The 16,928-nt window shown below is 45.9% G+C and overlaps 2 protein-coding genes across 4 annotated transcripts in view; one reads left to right on the plus strand and one right to left on the minus strand.

The window, feature by feature from the left end:
- The window catches only part of MOB3B (MOB kinase activator 3B), a 96,138-nt gene that overhangs the window by 525 nt on the left and 78,685 nt on the right, over positions 1–16,928 (plus strand). Inside the window, exon 1 of one of the 3 annotated variants that reach the window (XM_028711672.2) lies at positions 1,480–1,645. The exons of the other annotated variants lie outside the window; for them this stretch is intronic. The gene's annotated coding sequence lies outside the window, so the exon portion shown is untranslated. Of the gene's footprint in view, positions 1–1,479; positions 1,646–16,928 lie in introns of those variants that run through there. 3 annotated transcript variants of the gene reach the window in all.
- IFNK (interferon kappa) lies at positions 13,861–14,451 on the minus strand. Its single transcript, XM_028712981.2, has one exon. It carries the CDS (start codon positions 14,449–14,451, stop codon positions 13,861–13,863), a length of 591 nt encoding a protein of 196 aa, XP_028568814.2.

Consider the following 16,928-nt stretch of genomic DNA (forward strand, 5'->3'; position numbering starts at 1 on the left):
CCAGCTCCATCCTCTCTCTGCATGTTTTTCACTCGGGAGGTGACTTTGGAACTTTACTCGCGAGGAGAGCGTGCAGCAATGCGCCCCTCTCCAGTGGTGCAATTTCAATGATCCAAGGGCTGGGCATTCCCGACCTCTTCTCCCCCCCACCCCCGCCAAAGAGCTCGTGCCTTCTGTTCCCTTTTCCTCCCCCCTTCTCGGAGCGATTGCACGGTGGTTTGAATTAAGACCCTGTAGCAACAGCGACCACAAAAAATGAAGTTCTTTCTTGCCTCGTTGCAGTCATGCGCTCGCCTCTTGCCCTTTTGGCTCCGCTGCCTTTGGCTGGAAGGAGTTTTCGAGAAAAGTGCGCGTGGAAGAAAAAAATTGCGACTTGAAGCAGATCGATATATGTGCGTGTTAAGAAGGGGGGGGGGGATCCAGCTCTTGGTGATATTTGGGGAAAAGGGGAAATAGCAACGCCTGTTGTGGCTTTTGTTGTGCAATTCCATTCAACTGGTTGTTGCTTGGACTTTTTACTTTTTTGCGGGGGGGGGGGGAGGGAGAGAAACACAACCCACATGCAATTTAGTGACACAACCACATTCCACGAGTTGCAGTTAAGATTCCTTTCTCCTCCGCTGGGGAAGCTGGAGATTTGTTGTCAGGGAGCTGTTCTGGGTCTTCTGTCAAACATCTGGATTTCTAGCCTCTCCCTTTATTGCATTGGGGGTGGGGGGGTGGGGAGAAAAGTTTCCCTCGCTCTTCCTTCTCTGATTTTTCTTTATTTTAAACAGCAGGCACACAGAGGATGCAGCAGCCCCCTTTTTTATTTTCTTCCTGCACCCCATTCAAAGATTCCTAGCATTCTCTTAAAACACTCACATACACACACACCAGTCACCCACAGAAACAAAGGGCTTTTGTTTATCCTATTGTTTAAAAGTCAGATATCTGGAGATGAAGAGAGCAGAAAGGAGGACCCTTTTTGGAAGCAACCGTGTGGTTTTTTTAAAAAAGGAAACCCTGAGGATGGATAGTTTTGAAAAGCTGAAGTATGCATTGAACCACATTCGGTAAGGAAGGGGAAGAAAGTAAACATATGGATTTGTGCAGAGCCGAAATCCCAAGTGGCCAAGTGTGCTGTCTGTTTATTCCCTGCTTAAGGGATTTGCCTGGTGCTTTTAAGGGAGCTCTGATTTTGCTGCCTCGAGGGGGACTGGTTATTCCGGGTTTGCCGCTTCAAAGTAGGTTGGATTTGTATTTTTGGAGGGAGGGGAAAGCCGGAAACGTGAGTGTCCCGCAAGGGTGTCTCTGTTATCTGACAAAAGGGCCGGGGAAGAAGGCCTTTTCGCAACAGCTCTTCGCCCATCGCCTCTGTGCAGCCACAAGGCGGGAATCTCAAAATGGAAGCCCCCTCCCTTTGTTTCCGGGTGCGAGAGGGGGGAAAAGGCCCAGAGCCGAAGCCCAGGGATTGGTGACCTGTTTGTCACCTCTCGGGCAAAGCTCATTACAAATGGAAGTGACACACGGTTATTATGTAAACTGGAGGCTGCAAGCGCCACGGCTGAGTCGATCCCAGGCGCCCGTTTGCATGTCAGAAAAGCAGTCCAGGAGGCCGGTTCAGCTCAACGGGTTTCCGACTAAAGCCTGGCAAATGTGGAAGGTGAGTTGCCTTGTTGTTGTTCTTGCTGGGCAGGTCGTGGGGCAGGCCACATCCTTGTTTTTTTTCCAGCGAGGGCGAAACAAATAGGGCACCCGGGGACCTCTCTGTAATCATGGGTGTCCGGTGGCAATTGCTTTTAATTGCGAAAATGTGGAATTGAAAAACGAGTGGTCATTACAGGCCTTTGACTAGCCTACGCAGGAGTCTGAATTTCTCCCAGAGCGGATGTGACAAGCTGTGTCGTAATGCTATATATACATTGCAGGCGTGCAAAGCTAATTAACCCATATTAGTTCTTTCGAAAACATCACTTGCTGATACTGTTGTTGTTGTTTGCTGCTGCGTAATCTCACTTCTCTCTGCACCCCTCAAAACGAAAAACCGGGGCCGGGTGGAGATTTCAACCCCCTCCCAACCACCGCACTCAGTATTCGTAATCAACAGTTTGGTTGGCACCGATCCTGGACAGTGTTAGAAATTAGCCAGGCGCGTTTTGCGGCTGGTGTGGGTCCGATGGTGACCACCTGGGGAATCTCTGGTTGGCGACTTGGGAAAGCAAAAATATCACTTGGAGAAGGATCTGAACTATTTTCCTTGAAGCTTGACTCTCTTTTATTCTGGATTGTTTTATTGGATGGTGTTGTAAACTGCTTTGAGATTTGTTCTTTAAAATATAAAGTGTTATTGAATTGAAAATAATAATAATAATCCACAGCAAAAAAAAGGTGCCTATTTGGTGATTAGATTATATATATTGAGTTTCAAACACTCCTGATCCAGTGTCTTTGCATGAGTAGAGCTTTCTACAGAAAGCAGTAATCAAACTGATCTTGCAGAGGAAGCCCAGTTACAGCTTTTTGGACAGGATCCATGCAGCCCTGACAGCTGAGTTGGACAGAGGAACCTCACACTTGCCTGCTCAGTTCATTATCAAGCCTTCCACCAGCTTTGGTTGGTGGCCCAGCTGCACCCCTCTCTGGACAGGGACAGCCTAAGTACTGTTGTCTACGCTCTGGCAACCTCAAGGTTAGATTACTGCAATGCATTATATGTAGAAGACAAAACTTCAGCTAGTGCAGAATTCAGCGGCCAGGTTGCTTGCAAGACGGTTTGAGCATATTACACCGATCCTGGTCCCACTGCACTGGCTGCCAGTTAGATTCTGGGCCCAATTCAAAGTGCTGGTTTTGACACTTAAAGCCTTAAACGGCTCAGGACTGCAGTGCCTCAAGGACTGCCCCTCTCCATATGAACCGACCCAGACCCTAATCTGAGGCCCTTCCATGAGAGGTCCGAAGGGTGGCAACACGAGAACAGGGCCTTTTCTCCAGTGGCTCCCTGTTTGTGCAATTTTCTCTCCTGGGAAGTTTGGCTGGTACCTCTAGGTGCCAGGCCAAGCGTTCCTCTTCAGCCAGGCCTTGGGCTGATTAAATGTCTTGTGGGAGGGGAGTTTTTGCTTTTAGTCCTGTTATTATTACCTATTTTGTGTTTTTCTTTTTTTAACTTGTGCTTTTGTGTTCTGAACCGCCCTGAGATCTATGGATGGAAGGTGGCCTGCAAATTTAATCAATGATAATAAAATAAAGCTGGAATGTCTGGGCCCACAGAGTCCTTTCATTGCACCCACATTTGGTGCAGCGTGTGTGCGTTGCAGGCAGTTTCTCCTTCTTTCAGTTGTGCCCATGGACCCTTGAGTTAGAAATTTGCTTCCCTGTTGACCCTAGCTGCATGTGGAAGTCTGTTTCTAAAACATGCCCTACTTAACTTCAGATGACACCTCCAAAGCGAACCAGTTCATGGGGAAGGGATTTAGTTCAGCAGTAGAGTGGGTTCGATCCCGGGGCAGGGTGAGTGCCAAATTCGAGCTTCAGAGGGCAGGAACGGGAGATGTCGAGTCCAGCCCTTGAGGAGATGCCGCTCGGTCGCTAGGCTGTGGATGGGAAAGTGATGTGATCCTAGCACCCCTGACTGTATCCTCTTGGTAGCCCTTCAGGAAAAGCATTGGCCTATCCAATATTCTGGCACACAGGTGGCGCTGTGGGTTAAACCATAGAGCCTTGGACTTGCCAATCAGAAGGTCGGCGGTTCAAATCCCCGCAACGGGGTGAGCTCCCATTGCTCATTCCCTGCTCCTGCCAACCTAGCAGTTCGAAAGCACGTCAAAATGCAAGTAGATAAATAGGTACCGCTCTGGTGGGAAGGTAAACGGCATTTCCATGCGCTGCTCTGGTTCACCAGAAGCGGCTTAGTCATGCTGGCCACATGACCAGGAAGCTGTACGCCGGCTCCCTCAGCCAATAAAGCGAGATGAGCGCCGCAACCCCAGAGTCAGCCACGACTGGACCTAATGGTCAGGGGTCCTTTTTATCCAATATTCTGGCGTGGTGTTTGTTGGGAGAACCCCAGGACAATGGCTCTGGTTAACTTCAGCATCCCATGTAGAGGCTGCCATTGGGGCATCACACGACTTTGTGTTCTCCATGACAACCGTGTGGCTGTCTCCAATATCCATCAGTCCCACCCTTCGTGCAGGTGATATGATGGGTGGACTGCAGGCAGGGGGATTGCAATCCCTTCCCTTGTTGGTTATACGTACAAATGTAATAAATAATACAGTGGTACCTCTGGTTGCGAACGGGATCCGTTCCGGAGGCCCGTTCGCAACATGAAAGGAACGCAACCCACAGCTGCTCACGCGCAGGTTGCGATTTGCCGCTTCTGCACATGCGCGTGACATCATTTTGCGCTTCTGCACATGCGCGAGCGGCGAAACCCGGAAGTAACCCTTTCCGGTACTTCTGGGTCGCTGTGGGACGCAACCTGAAAAGACGTAACATGAAGCAAACGTAACAAAAGGTATGACTGTAATAATAAAATAATTTGGCTGGTTTGGGTCAGAGTGTAGCCCACTGGATCTGATAAACTGGTGCCGCATAATGCTCGTTGTGTGTGTGTGTGTATTTGTGGCACAATGTAAACTTAGGAACTCCTTGCCTATTGACATTAGGTAAAGGTAAAGGGACCGCTGACCATTAGGTCCAGTCATGGCCGACTCTGGGGTTGCGGCGCTCATCTCGCTTTATTGGCCAAGGGAGCCGGCGTACAGCTTCCAGGTCATGTGGCCAGCATGACTAAGCCGCTTCTGGCGAAGCAGAGCAGCACACAGAAACACCGTTTACTTTCCCACTGGAGCGGTACCTATTTATCTACTTGCACTTTGACGTGCTTTCGAACTGCTAGGTTGGCAGGAGCAGGGACCGAGCAACGGGAGCTCACCCCGTTGCGGGGATTCGAACCGCCGACCTTCTGATCGGCAAGTCCTAGGTTTAACCCACAGCGCCACGCGCATCCCTTTATTGACATTAGGCAGATGCCTTTGCTGTTCTCTTTTGGGGCACCTCCTTAAAACATTTTGGTTTGGGCAGGCCTATCCAGACATGTAGTTGTTGATTGTGTTTTAAGCTCTTTGGTTACTGGTTTTAAGTATCTGAAAATGTTTTTAATTTTTGTCATTTTTTAAAGGTATTTTTACTATTTCTTGTAAACTGCTTAGAGGTTCTGTTTCAACCTAATGGGACGTACAATTCGTTAAATAAACCAGGGATGTAGCACACGGAGGGCCTTAGCCCGCAAGGGGGTCCAATTTGGTCCGCAAGGCTGTTTCACAGGGCGATGTGCGAAGATGGACGAGGTGTGTGGTTCATTCCTGCTGATGAAGAAGACCTCTGAAGATGAGCAGAGAGTTCGGTCCTGCCTGCTGCTTCACTGGCATGTTGTCTGTCGGTGGGCATATTGAAACATCGCTGTGATTCCCAGTGTCTCGTAGGAGATGGATCTACTAACTTGTTTTCTTTGCTCAGAATTGAAAAGTGCCCAAATTGCCTTTTCCTTCTTTCTCAGCATCTTCTCTCCCACAACAAAACTCCACCCAGCTGTGAGTCATTCCAAAACTTAACAAATCCCTGACTTGGATAAGTTTTAAAAAATGAAGCAAGCGTCAAATGAAATTATACTTCTCTGCTTCATCAAGTTTAAATTACAGATATTTAGTAAAACAGGTCCAGCTCTTTGATTGGAGCGAAACGTCGAAATACGAAATAATGTCGTGTGGTTCTCCTGATCAGATGGGTTGTTGCGAAGCTGTATTAAGTTTAGACTGAAGGCAAATTGTGCGTTTGGCTAGATGTCTACAGAATTAAAGGGAAGAAAATCCCTGTAACACCAGGAGACTTACTGAACAATCTGGAGCAAAACAAAGCCCTTGTGTTCTGTGGATTGTGGCTGCCTTTCTAAATTATGATTCTATTGTGCCTGGCTAATACCTGTTTCTCAACATTGTGGTATATCACCAGCTAAACATTGCGATATACTGATATATCACAATGTCTGAAATAAGGATGGAGCTATATAGAGGCAGTGGCTGGCTTCACAGTTTTTCCAGCGTTGTGATTTTTGCATGTGAGACTCAGTTTAGCCAAGGATTCTTAAAGCGCTGTGCATATTAGAAGTGCTATAAAAATGCTTAATGCCCGCACATAATTAATAAACAAATGGCACAGAGGATGATTTGGTTGACCAACACATCTGCCTGTTTTTTTGTTTTTCATCTGTAAATGCAAAGCTGGTGGAATTAGCAGCGGCAGCAAAAAAAGTAGAATTGGTGAAGCTGGTCACAATTGTTGCTCCCTGAATGTTGTGGACATGGGTTTCAGTGTCTGTATCCTGGTTGAGGTCACTTGTAACAAATCGATGAGCAAGGGCTTCTTTCACCTGTTCCTGGGGAAAAGAAAAGGTGGGGGATTTTTTGCGTTAGTGCTGTTATTTCAGTGAATTGAGAATAACGACCATATGGACACAGTGTTAGAAACTCAGATATATGAGCTAGGCGCCAAATGGCTCCTTAAACCAGGGCTGCAGTTGCCAAAACGGAACGTCTAGTTGCCATTTTGGGGCAAGACGGCTGGAAAGTAGTATTTTTCACTATGACTGTAAGAGGTATAGGTTGGTTACTCGAGAGCAAGCAGGCAAATGCCTCCCTGGTCGGCTGTAAAGCCTTGTTATTGGTGTCAAAAAACCTTCACCATGCAGAGCGTCACTATTCCGTGGCTCGCTCATTCACTGGCAGAATCTGAGAGTGGGCGGTCCTTAAACCTTCCCCAGCAGAGTAGTTTCTTGACGCCCAGTCTGCGCCTCCCCTCTCTGCGCGGAAGCCTACTGCGCAGGGAGGGCGTGGGTAACGGAGGACCTTTCTCCTCCCTGCTTTGCTCAGGCAAGGTGCCCTGGCACCACCTCACCTCCTCCGAGCCCTGCATCTCCTCTCCACTAGAGGCATGCTTACTCTCCTCTTCTGAAGAGGTGCTGCTTCCCACAATCTTTGGGGGCTCTCTGTAATCCATCCGGCTTTCCCCCTCTCGCCCCTGAGCCGATGGCAGTTCCCTGACAATGACTTTCGGGTTCCTGAAATTCGTTCTGATGGTGCAGATGAAATATAATGGAAAGAATTCTACAGGGTGTGTTGCTAGTGTGTGAAGACAGTCCAGACCCAAGGATCCCCAGGCGTGCGACTCCAGATGGTGGAGGCGTCCGGCACCATCTTGGCACCCGGGCATCTTCTCTTGGCGAGTGGCCGATGGCCGGGTGCAAAAATCGCCCAGCGCCTGGCAGATTTCGAACACTGTAAGAACAGCTTTTCTTCTTGCTTAAATTCAGCGTTCTCTGTCCATAACTGGCCGGCCTGGTGCTCTCAGTATTCATAAGCGTAAAAGAGATGGCTTTTATAGAGAGAGACAGACAGACATAATAATAATTATATATAAATAAGAATAAAAATGTGCACCCCACCACTGAGACACGGGGGGGGGGGGGCGACACTTTTCTGCTGTACTTTATTGGAAGGAGAAAAATAATCATTTAGTAACAATTTAAACAATTTATTTACCGTAATTTTTGCTCTATAAGACTCACTTTTCCCCTCCTAAAAAGTAAGGGGAAATGTGTGTGCGTCTTATGGAGCGAATGCAGGCTGCGCAGCTATCCCAGAAGCCAGAACAGCAAGAGGGATTGCTGCTTTCACTGCGCAGCGATCCCTCTTGCTGTTCTGGCTTCTGAGATTCAGAATATTTTTTTCTTGTTTTCCTCCTCCAAAAACTAGGTGCGTCTTGTGGTCTGGTGCGTCTTATAGAGCGAAAAATACGGTAACTAAAATGATAACATCGCATATGTATCCTTGTTTGTTAACTGATGTGGTTAAACGTTTTTTGTTTTTGTTTTTTAAAAAACTTAGACTGAGTGGTCTAACTTAAAACAAATCTTTATTTCCTGATGAATAGCCTTTGGACTATAATGTAACTTAAATAGAAAACTATCTTTAGAAAGATTTTTTCCTCCAAAAGCATTTTATTTAAAAAATCCAATTTAAATTTAAAAAATCATTTATTTTTACCACCCTGATTAAAAAAAAAATCCGATTTTTTAAATATATATTTTTTAAAATCTATGATTTTTATCCACACTGCTTTGTATTATCTCTGAAGCCATCTGTGGAAAGCTCAACTAAGGTACCCAGTGAACATTTGGACGTCGCTTCAGTATAGAAGTTCTGGTGGTCTGCAGAAGCCAGGAGTGCAATCTTCTCCTTCTTAGTCACAAGCAAGGTAGTTGGCCTTTGGGGTTCTCAACCCAACACTCAATAAAAAGGTGGTTGCTTTTGTATCTCGACGAAGCTGTTGCAAAAGTTATGGAGGATTTCCTCCCATGCCAAATGACAGCTTTTTGGGGGGGGCAGGGGGGCGTTCATTGGGGCCATGGCATGAGAGGAAAGGGCTAAACCCAAACCTGTTTCGGGCCTCATCGCAACTGCTTTTTACAATTAAATGAAAACGACAGCTCCAAGCTATGCTTTTGATATATCGTGTCCTCTTCATGGAGGACATGCGTTGCGGTGAGATCGCTAAGACTGACCACCGTTTGTGTGGGCGGGATTGTTTGGATAGCCACAACAACCCAATTGGGTCCCTCGGTTGCTGGGGTAATTCTGGCCAATGGGATCGTGCATTAACCGAGGGACCTATATATACCTATATATACCGCTGCATGTTGCACTGAGCTTCCTCTTTTTCGCCTCGTGCACCGGATCACCCGCCCACCCTCCCTATATTTAGGGTCCATTATGACCTTGCTAGGGATGTGGGTGGTGCTGTGGGTTAAACCACAGAGCCTAGGGCTTGCTGATCAGAAGGTTGGCGGTTCAAATCCCCACGACGGGGTGAGCTCCTGTTGCTCGGTCCCTGCTCTTGCCAACCTAGCAGTTTGATAACATGTCAATGTGCAAGTAGATAAATAGGTACCGCTCCAGCGGGAAGGTAAATGGCATTTCCGTGCGCTGCTCTGGTTTGCCAGAAGCGGCTTAGTCATGCTGGCCACAATGTGGAGGGTAGGAGAGGTTGTCATTCCTGCCCCTCCCAATGTGTGATAGGGTATTCCGTTAAAGGAATCCAGGGGCTCGCCATGCTTTTGTCCGATTCCCTTCTAGGGGTTATGGCCATGGCAGAGCACCTGGGAGCATTTTGGGGTGAGGTTGCATCTGTGGTCGGACCAATGCTCCCCCAGTATGTTTACCCTTACTGACTTTCGCTGGTGTCCAGTTGTCAGTGCTGCCCTGCCGGAGGTGTCGGCACAGCTAGTCGTACCAGTGCCTAAGCAAACCACTCACATTCTGTAATCAATAAAGCTGTGCCCAAAATTATGCCAATAACCTTGAACTAATATTGGTGTCAGGGACGCGGGTGGCGTTGTGGGTTAAAGCCTCAGCGCCTAGGAATTGCCGATCGAAAGGTTGGCGGTTCGAATCCCTGCGGAGGGGTGCGCTCCCGTCGCTCGGTCCCAGCGCCTGCCAACCTAGCAGTTCGAAAGCACCCCCAGGTGCAAGTAGATAAATAGGGACCGCTTACTAGCGGGAAGGTAAACAGCGTTTCCGTGTGCTGCGCTGGCTCGCCAGATGCAGCTTGTCACGCTGGCCACGTGACCCGGAAGTGTCTGCGGACAGCGCTGGCTCCCGGCCTATAGAGTGAGATGAGCGCACAACCCTAGAGTCTGTCAAGACTGGCCCGTACGGGCAGGGGTACCTTTACCTAATATTGGTGTCAACTGTGTCTTTCTTTGGGAGGTCTTCACACGCAGCAGTTGTCCAATGCTGCAACCCTGGTGTAAGTTACGTGAAGTGCTTTGAACAATTGTTCTCTATAAATATCACATATTATCATTACACAGTGGACGCTCGGGTTGCGAACGTGATCCGTGCGGGATGCACGTTTGCAACCTGCAGCTTTCGCAACCCGCATCTGCGCACACGCAGGTCACGATTTGGCGCTTCTGCGCATGCGCAAAGCATGATTTAGCAGTTCTGCGCATGCGCGACCGCCGAAACCCGGAAGTAACGCGTTCCGGTACTTTTGGGTTTTGGCTGTCTGCAACCCGAAAAAACGCAACCTGAAGCGGCTGTAACCCGAGGTCTGACTGTATATATTTTTAAACAATGCTTTTAAAAATGCCAAGAATAACGCAAATACAAAACTAATACTTTAAAGAACAGGAAACCGTACAATAATATGGTATATAGGACAGTGGAAAGATTTTTGAATCATTTATTTTTTTAAATGTGATCTGAAAGATCCCAAGGGAAAAGACATGATTTAGACTTTAGCCTTAAATCAGGTTTCCCATTTTGCAATTCCTATATTTGCTGGATAAGCACGCATGCCAACTGATTGCTTTCGCATAATGGTTTGCAACTAAATACAGCCTTTAGTATAACCAAGGAGCTTAATCGTTAAACCTTTGCTCTTGCAACCGACATGCCTTTTGCAGAGCAGAATTAAGCCTGCTTAGGAAAAAGAGGCAGATTTGTTTGTGACGACCCCCTGTTCACATGCATTTGATGGTTGGAGCCCCACAATGGGCAAAAGAGTCCTGCATTGCAGAGGGTTGAACTAGATCAGGGGTAGACAACCTAAGGCCCGGGGGCCGGATGCGGCCCAATCACCTTCTTAATCCGGCCCGCGGACGGTCCGGGAATCAGCATGTTTCCACTGTCCCTCAGACCTTGTCGGGGTGCTGAACTATATTTTTTTTGTGGGGGGGATGAACGAATTCGTCTGCCCCACAAATAACCCAGAGATGCAATTTAAATAAAAGCACACATTCTACTCATGTAAAAACACGCTGATTCCTGGGCCGGATTGAGAAGGCGATTGGGACGGATCCGGATCCCGGACCTTAGTTTGCCTACACATGAACTAGATGAACCTGGTCGTCCACTCCAACTCTGCAAAGTATATACACAAAGTATCAAATGTGGTGACAGTAATAATAATGCAACAAAACAACAACACCACAAACTGGCTTATAAGTATAAAACCAAATTTACTAGAATAGAGATAGACTTGTAACCATTCAAGCAACAAACATACTGAGGTCCCATGAGCAAAACAAAGCCTGGAGATGCTGTAAACATGGAGTGGATAAATGTACAGCTGTATCTTAACAAGGGTGTAGCGAAACCTGTAATATATCCAGACAACAGGTCTCCTTTTGCCCACTTGCGTTATTCTCACCAGGGTGATGGCTTTGATTTGCCTTCCTGTGATTGATCCATGCCTACGGCTTTGTGTTTCCAACTCAAGACCCATTGAAGAAAATCTCGTCCAGTTCAATCTTTGAAAAACAGCTTTGAGAAACTTTTTCATATTCTCCAGTGTGCTACCCTTGCCATTGTGGCGCCATGGGGTTGCCGTTCTGTGATTGGACTTATGCTACTTGTTGAATGGCCCATTTATCCAGTCTGTATAACGTTTATTGATTGCACATATAACTTGTTAAGACACAGTTGTACAGTGGTACCTTGGGTTACATACGCTTCAGGTTACATACGCTTCAGGTTACTAACTCCGCTAACCCAGAAATATTACCTTGGGTTAAGAACTTTGCTTCAGGATGAGAACAGAAATCGTGTTCTGGCAGCAGGGCAGCAGCAGGAGGCCCCATTAGCTAAAGTGGTGCTTCAGGTTAAGGACAGTTTCAGGTTAAGAACGGACCTCCAGAACGAATTAGGTACTTAACCCGAGGTACCGCTGTACATTTATCCACTCCATGTTTACAGCATCTCCAGGCTTTGTTTTACACATGGCACCTTAGTAAGCTTGTTGCTTGAATGGTTACAAGTCTATCTCTATTCTAGCTATTATTCTAGTAAATTTGATTTTATACTTATAAGCCAGTTTGTGGTGTGGTTGTTTTGTTGCGTCCAGTCCAACTCTGCAATTCTAAGATTCTAAGGCTAAGCTTCCAATCCTGGGCTGCTTTGTCTGGGAAGAAAGACCCCTCTCCAAACATGGTTGGATTTACTCTGAGCAAAATGCACAGGATTTGGCTGCAGGTGTTCAGAAACGTCCAGAACGAAGAGAAAGTCACCATTGCCTTTTAAAATGTGGCTCTTTTTTAGGGGGTGGGATGTGTGTTATTGGGTGGTTGTTTTTATTTTCATTATATATATATTGTGGTTTTTATTTTGATCTTTGCTGTGAACCACCCTGAGACGTCCGGGTATGGGATGGTATATAAGTTCAATCAATCAATCAATCAAATAATGGAAAAAATAGGTAAAACAATAGTACCGCATCCTGAGTGAATTGGTTAAAATGTATTAAAAAGGGATCTAAAATGTGTTGGAAATGCCAAGAAGCAGAGGGGACCTTCCTACATATGTGGTGGGGATGTAAGAAACTAAGGGATATCGGGAGAGAATGGGAAAATATTTCTCTTTCGCCTCCGTTTGAAGCAAAACTCCCCAGCTTGTGTCTGAGGGATCATGTTCAGATCAGGTAGACCAGTGGTTCCTAACCATTTTTTGACTGTGCCCCAACTAAGCATCTCTAAAATCCTCATTTCCCCACCCCCGTGACATATAATTCTTCTTATTCAAAAAGTGAACTCCTCTTCACATGGAAGAAGCCTAAAAGGCCATTGACTGTTAATAACTCATTCTCAAATTGCCCCCCTTAAAAATTGAATTGTCCCCCTGTGGTGTGTGTGCCCCACGTTGGGAACCACGGATGTAGACGGTGTGGGTTAGATCCCATGTTTTCTATGAATCTTTCAGAGCATCCGTTTACTCCTTCTTTACTCCCAGTTGCCCTGAGTTGGAGGAAAGCGCATTCTCGCTCCATCCATCACCCAGGAAAACAAGGACTACTGGCTTGTGTGTGTGTGTTGTGTACTTAAAGGCAGGGAGGTTCACCTAGCCAGTTTAGATGGCACTGCTGATATTGGAACCTTAATTTGCTGCCTCTCCCCTTCCTTCACTAGCTTATATTTTAATAATAACAATAATTCATAATGTGGTGTTCGGTAAACAGTAATGATTCAGTCTTTTGTAATTGTAGGCTTCAGCACATTTGTTCTACATTCAGAATTTCACTTAAGACTCCTTATATATATTTTGAAATAGACACACTATAATATATTTTTTTAAAAACAAAATCTGTCTTAATTTTTTTAAAAGCTGATTTAAAATTACAGATTTTTATCTGTAATTAAACCCAAAAAGTATTTGTTCTTTCTACACTAGCAGTGACCTTTCATGTTGAAATGTACCCTACACATGAGTAAATACTAAGATTTAAGCGAAAGAAGGGAACCATACACATTCAGGATACTGGATTTGATTTTAATTATATGTTGCTAAATTTTTAATTGCTTATTCCCACCTGTAGATTAAAACTAGATTTTCTTTCATCTTCACGCTGCAATATCTGGTATACTATGCAGTCATCAATTCACATTTTTTTAATGAAAATGAGACTTCTTTAGCTGTTTTTTTAGACGGATGCTACAACCGCTCCTGGCTAGTTCCCAAATAGCATACTTGAGGTTTTGGGGTGTTAATATGTCGATATAGGTTACCAGGAACTTCTGTTATAGGTTACCTATAAGATCCTTCCAACTTAATGGGATTCCAATTCATCCCTGTTGACCAGTTCTGTTCATTTCAGTGGGACTTCTCTGACAGAGTTCCCCTGTGTTTAGCATCATATGAGAATATTCTTAACTATAAATAAATAAATAAATACAGCGTTCCCCTAACCTTAGCATTCTCCCCGCACTCCCCCAAGCTCTTACGCCAAGGTATATGAAAATATTACTTAAATAATATTATTACCTTACTCCTTTAGCTTGTTGAGAAGCTGGGTTATGAACAGAAAGCAGCCTTTCAGTTCTAGGTGGACCAGCTCCCAGGCGCAGCGACTCTGTTGGTTGGCGGCTAGGAAACTGTTCATTCTTTGAAAGTATCGCTTGACTTTTATGGGCGAAGGAGATGATGCCCCGTTGGCATAGTTTGCCAGTTTTCCTCCCTGCGTGTCTTTTGCGCACGCCTCCAGCTGTTTGGTTTGCTGGTAAAGGTCGCTTTGCAAGGATTCAAGACACGTCGCGTTCCAGGCGCCCCAAGGATGGTCTTTGCCGAGAACGTTGAGGCTCTGCTGGAGAACCTCGCGGACGATGATGACGGCGCCTTCGCTCTCCAGAGCGTTGAGAGCTTTCAGAGGGAACCTGAAGTCCGTTGTCTCAGATATGCATTGCAGAGGGAATTGCCCGGCCGTCCTGCAGAGGTGGTTCAAGTTGGTCTGGATCATTTGGTTCCACCGGGTGTGGAGCACAGGGCATTTGGAAAGTGGGCTGGATTGGGCGAGTTTGCCGGAGAGCACCAGCACCAGACAAACGCTTAAGCCGTTCCCACCAGTAGTGAAGCCCATGATGAACCAATGGCTGTAACTACCTTATCTTCCTGGAGTCTCTTTAAATATATTTCGGAACACCTATAAAAATCTGCCATCCTGAATTCATTCAACATGAGACATTAGTATTAATCATGATATGAATTTCCCCCCCATCAAGATTCCAAATGCCTTTGAGGAACATGATTTGGTTGCTTTCAGTTTCGTTCAATGAGTTTTAATTAAAATATGAGGTTTTGTTTTGTTTTGTTTTTTACTACCTTCTTACAGAAAACTTAGCAAAGTTTCAAGTGGACCATAGCCCTTCCTAGGAGAGGGGAGAGAGAGAGAGCACATTTTCGTTTTCTCTTCTTTCTGTTTATAATATTTTAAATTAATTTCCAGTGCCGCCTTAGAATTAGAAAATAAACAAGAGTTCAGCATTAGCTCTTTCCTAAAATCTGAAGAGATTTCCCATCTCATATGTCTACATCCTTAAAAGGTCCTTATTTGTTTATTCGTTGTTTAGTTTATACTTTTATAATACTGTTATTCAGGCAAACTGTTCCCGGTTGATGAGAACACTAAAATAACAATAAAATTAATCTTAAAATCCCACTAAAGTGGTCAATAAGACAACAGGTTAGAATAAAACCCAGATGACTGGGAGAACAAGGAACTGTTTTCCTGGTACCAAAGAGAAAGTAAAATGGTGGCAAGATGGACCTTTGATGAGCGGGATTGGCAAAAGATCACTACTGCAAAGGGTTTTTCTCTGGTTACCTTAAATGCCCTTGGATAGCTCATGGGAAAATACCTCCATTTTTTATTTATTGACATGGGGCAGACTGAGGTGGTAACAGCTATTCCTTCAGGTACTGAGGTCTCAATTTCCTATTTTATTTTTAAAGCAATGTTTGGTCCCCAGCCAGTTAATAACTTCCTATTTTCTTGTCTTTGGCACTTGAGTTGTAAGAGGCTGTTCTGTTTTTTCTACATGCACTTAGGTTATTGTTGTATCACAAGCCACTAAGGGAGCCCATTTGACTGTGAGTTATCTCTGTTGTAGACTTAACTTTTCAGGTTTCTGTTACTGGTCAAAAAGCGAAAACTGCTTCATTTCCTACTGCATTGCCCCAGCTGCCTAAGTGGTGTCAACTTAGCAACTCTTCAAACAGGAATTAGGGTGGGTATAATTTAATAAAACTTGGAGGGCATAATTTAAATCCCTGCCTGGGCTGGTCTTTTCTCTGCTTATAGTTGCTTGTGCATTAATCTCAAGTGAGACTCAGTTAACCGGGATTTAACATAAGGTCCTATAAGTCTAGGGACGCGGGTGGCGCTGTGGGTTAAACCACAGGGCCTAGGACTTGCCAATCAGAAGGTTGGTGGTTCGAATCCCTGTGACGGGGTGAGCGCCCGTTGCTCGGTCCTTGCTCCTGCCAACCTAGCAGTTCGAAAGCACGTCTAAGTGCAAGTAGATAAATAGGTACCACTTCGGCGGGAAGGTAAACAGCGTTTCCGTGCGCTGCTCTGGTTTGCCAGAAGCAGCTTAGTAATGCTGGCCACATGACCCAGAAGCTGTACGCCAGCTCCCTCAGCCAATAAAGCGAGATGAGCACCGCAACCCCAGAGTCGGTCACAACTGGACCTAATGGTCAGGGGTCCCTTTACCTTTACCTTTTTTACCTATAGGTCTGGCTGAAGCGTGGGTGAGGAACTTGCGTCCCTCCAGAAGTTGTTACACTACAGCAGGGGCCAGCAGACGTTTTCAGCAGGAGGCCAGTCCACTGTCCCTCAGACCTTGTGGGGGGCCGGACTAAATTTTTTTGGGGGAAATGAACAAATTCCTATGCCCCAGAAATAACCCAGAGATGCATTTTAAATAAAAGGGCACATTCTACTCATGTAAAAACACGCTGATTCCCAGACCGTCCACAGGCCGGATTGAGAAGGCGATTGGGCCGGATCTGGCCCCCAGGCCTTAGTTTGCCTAACCATGTACTATAGCACCCATAATCTCTGACAGTTGGCCATGCTTCCTGGGGCTAATGGGAGTTGGGAACTCAACAGTGGCTTACTGTAGATCCTTAGTAGGTTATGCTTATGGAGTGATGTGTATTCACTTTGAACTGGGGCTGGTGAATTTTACTTCCAAGTAGAACCTTTACTCAGCCATGAAGCTCAGTGGGCAATATTGAAGAAGAAGAAGAAGAAGAGTTTGGATTTGATATCCCGCTTTATCACTACCCGAAGGAGTCTCAATGCGGCTAACATTCTCCTTTCCCTTCCTCCCGCACAACAAACACTCTGTGAGGTGAGTGGGGCTGAGAGACTTCAGAGAAGTGTGACTGGCCCAAGGTCACCCAGCAGCTGCATGTGGAGGAGCGGAGACGCGAACCCGGTTCCCCAGATTACGAGTCTACTGCTCTTAACCACTACACCACACTGGCTCTCAGTGTGCTATTTATACTTTCTCAGCCTAACCCACCTCACGATTTTTGTTGTGAGGATAA

The sequence above is a fragment of the Podarcis muralis genome, chromosome 17 (assembly GCF_964188315.1).
Source record: "Podarcis muralis chromosome 17, rPodMur119.hap1.1, whole genome shotgun sequence".
NCBI lineage: Eukaryota > Metazoa > Chordata > Lepidosauria > Squamata > Lacertidae > Podarcis > Podarcis muralis.

Bases quoted from the DNA above. Each gene is read 5' to 3' on its own strand.
- IFNK (XM_028712981.2), bottom strand. From the start codon at position 14,451: ATGGGCTTCACTACTGGTGGGAACGGCTTAAGCGTTTGTCTGGTGCTG.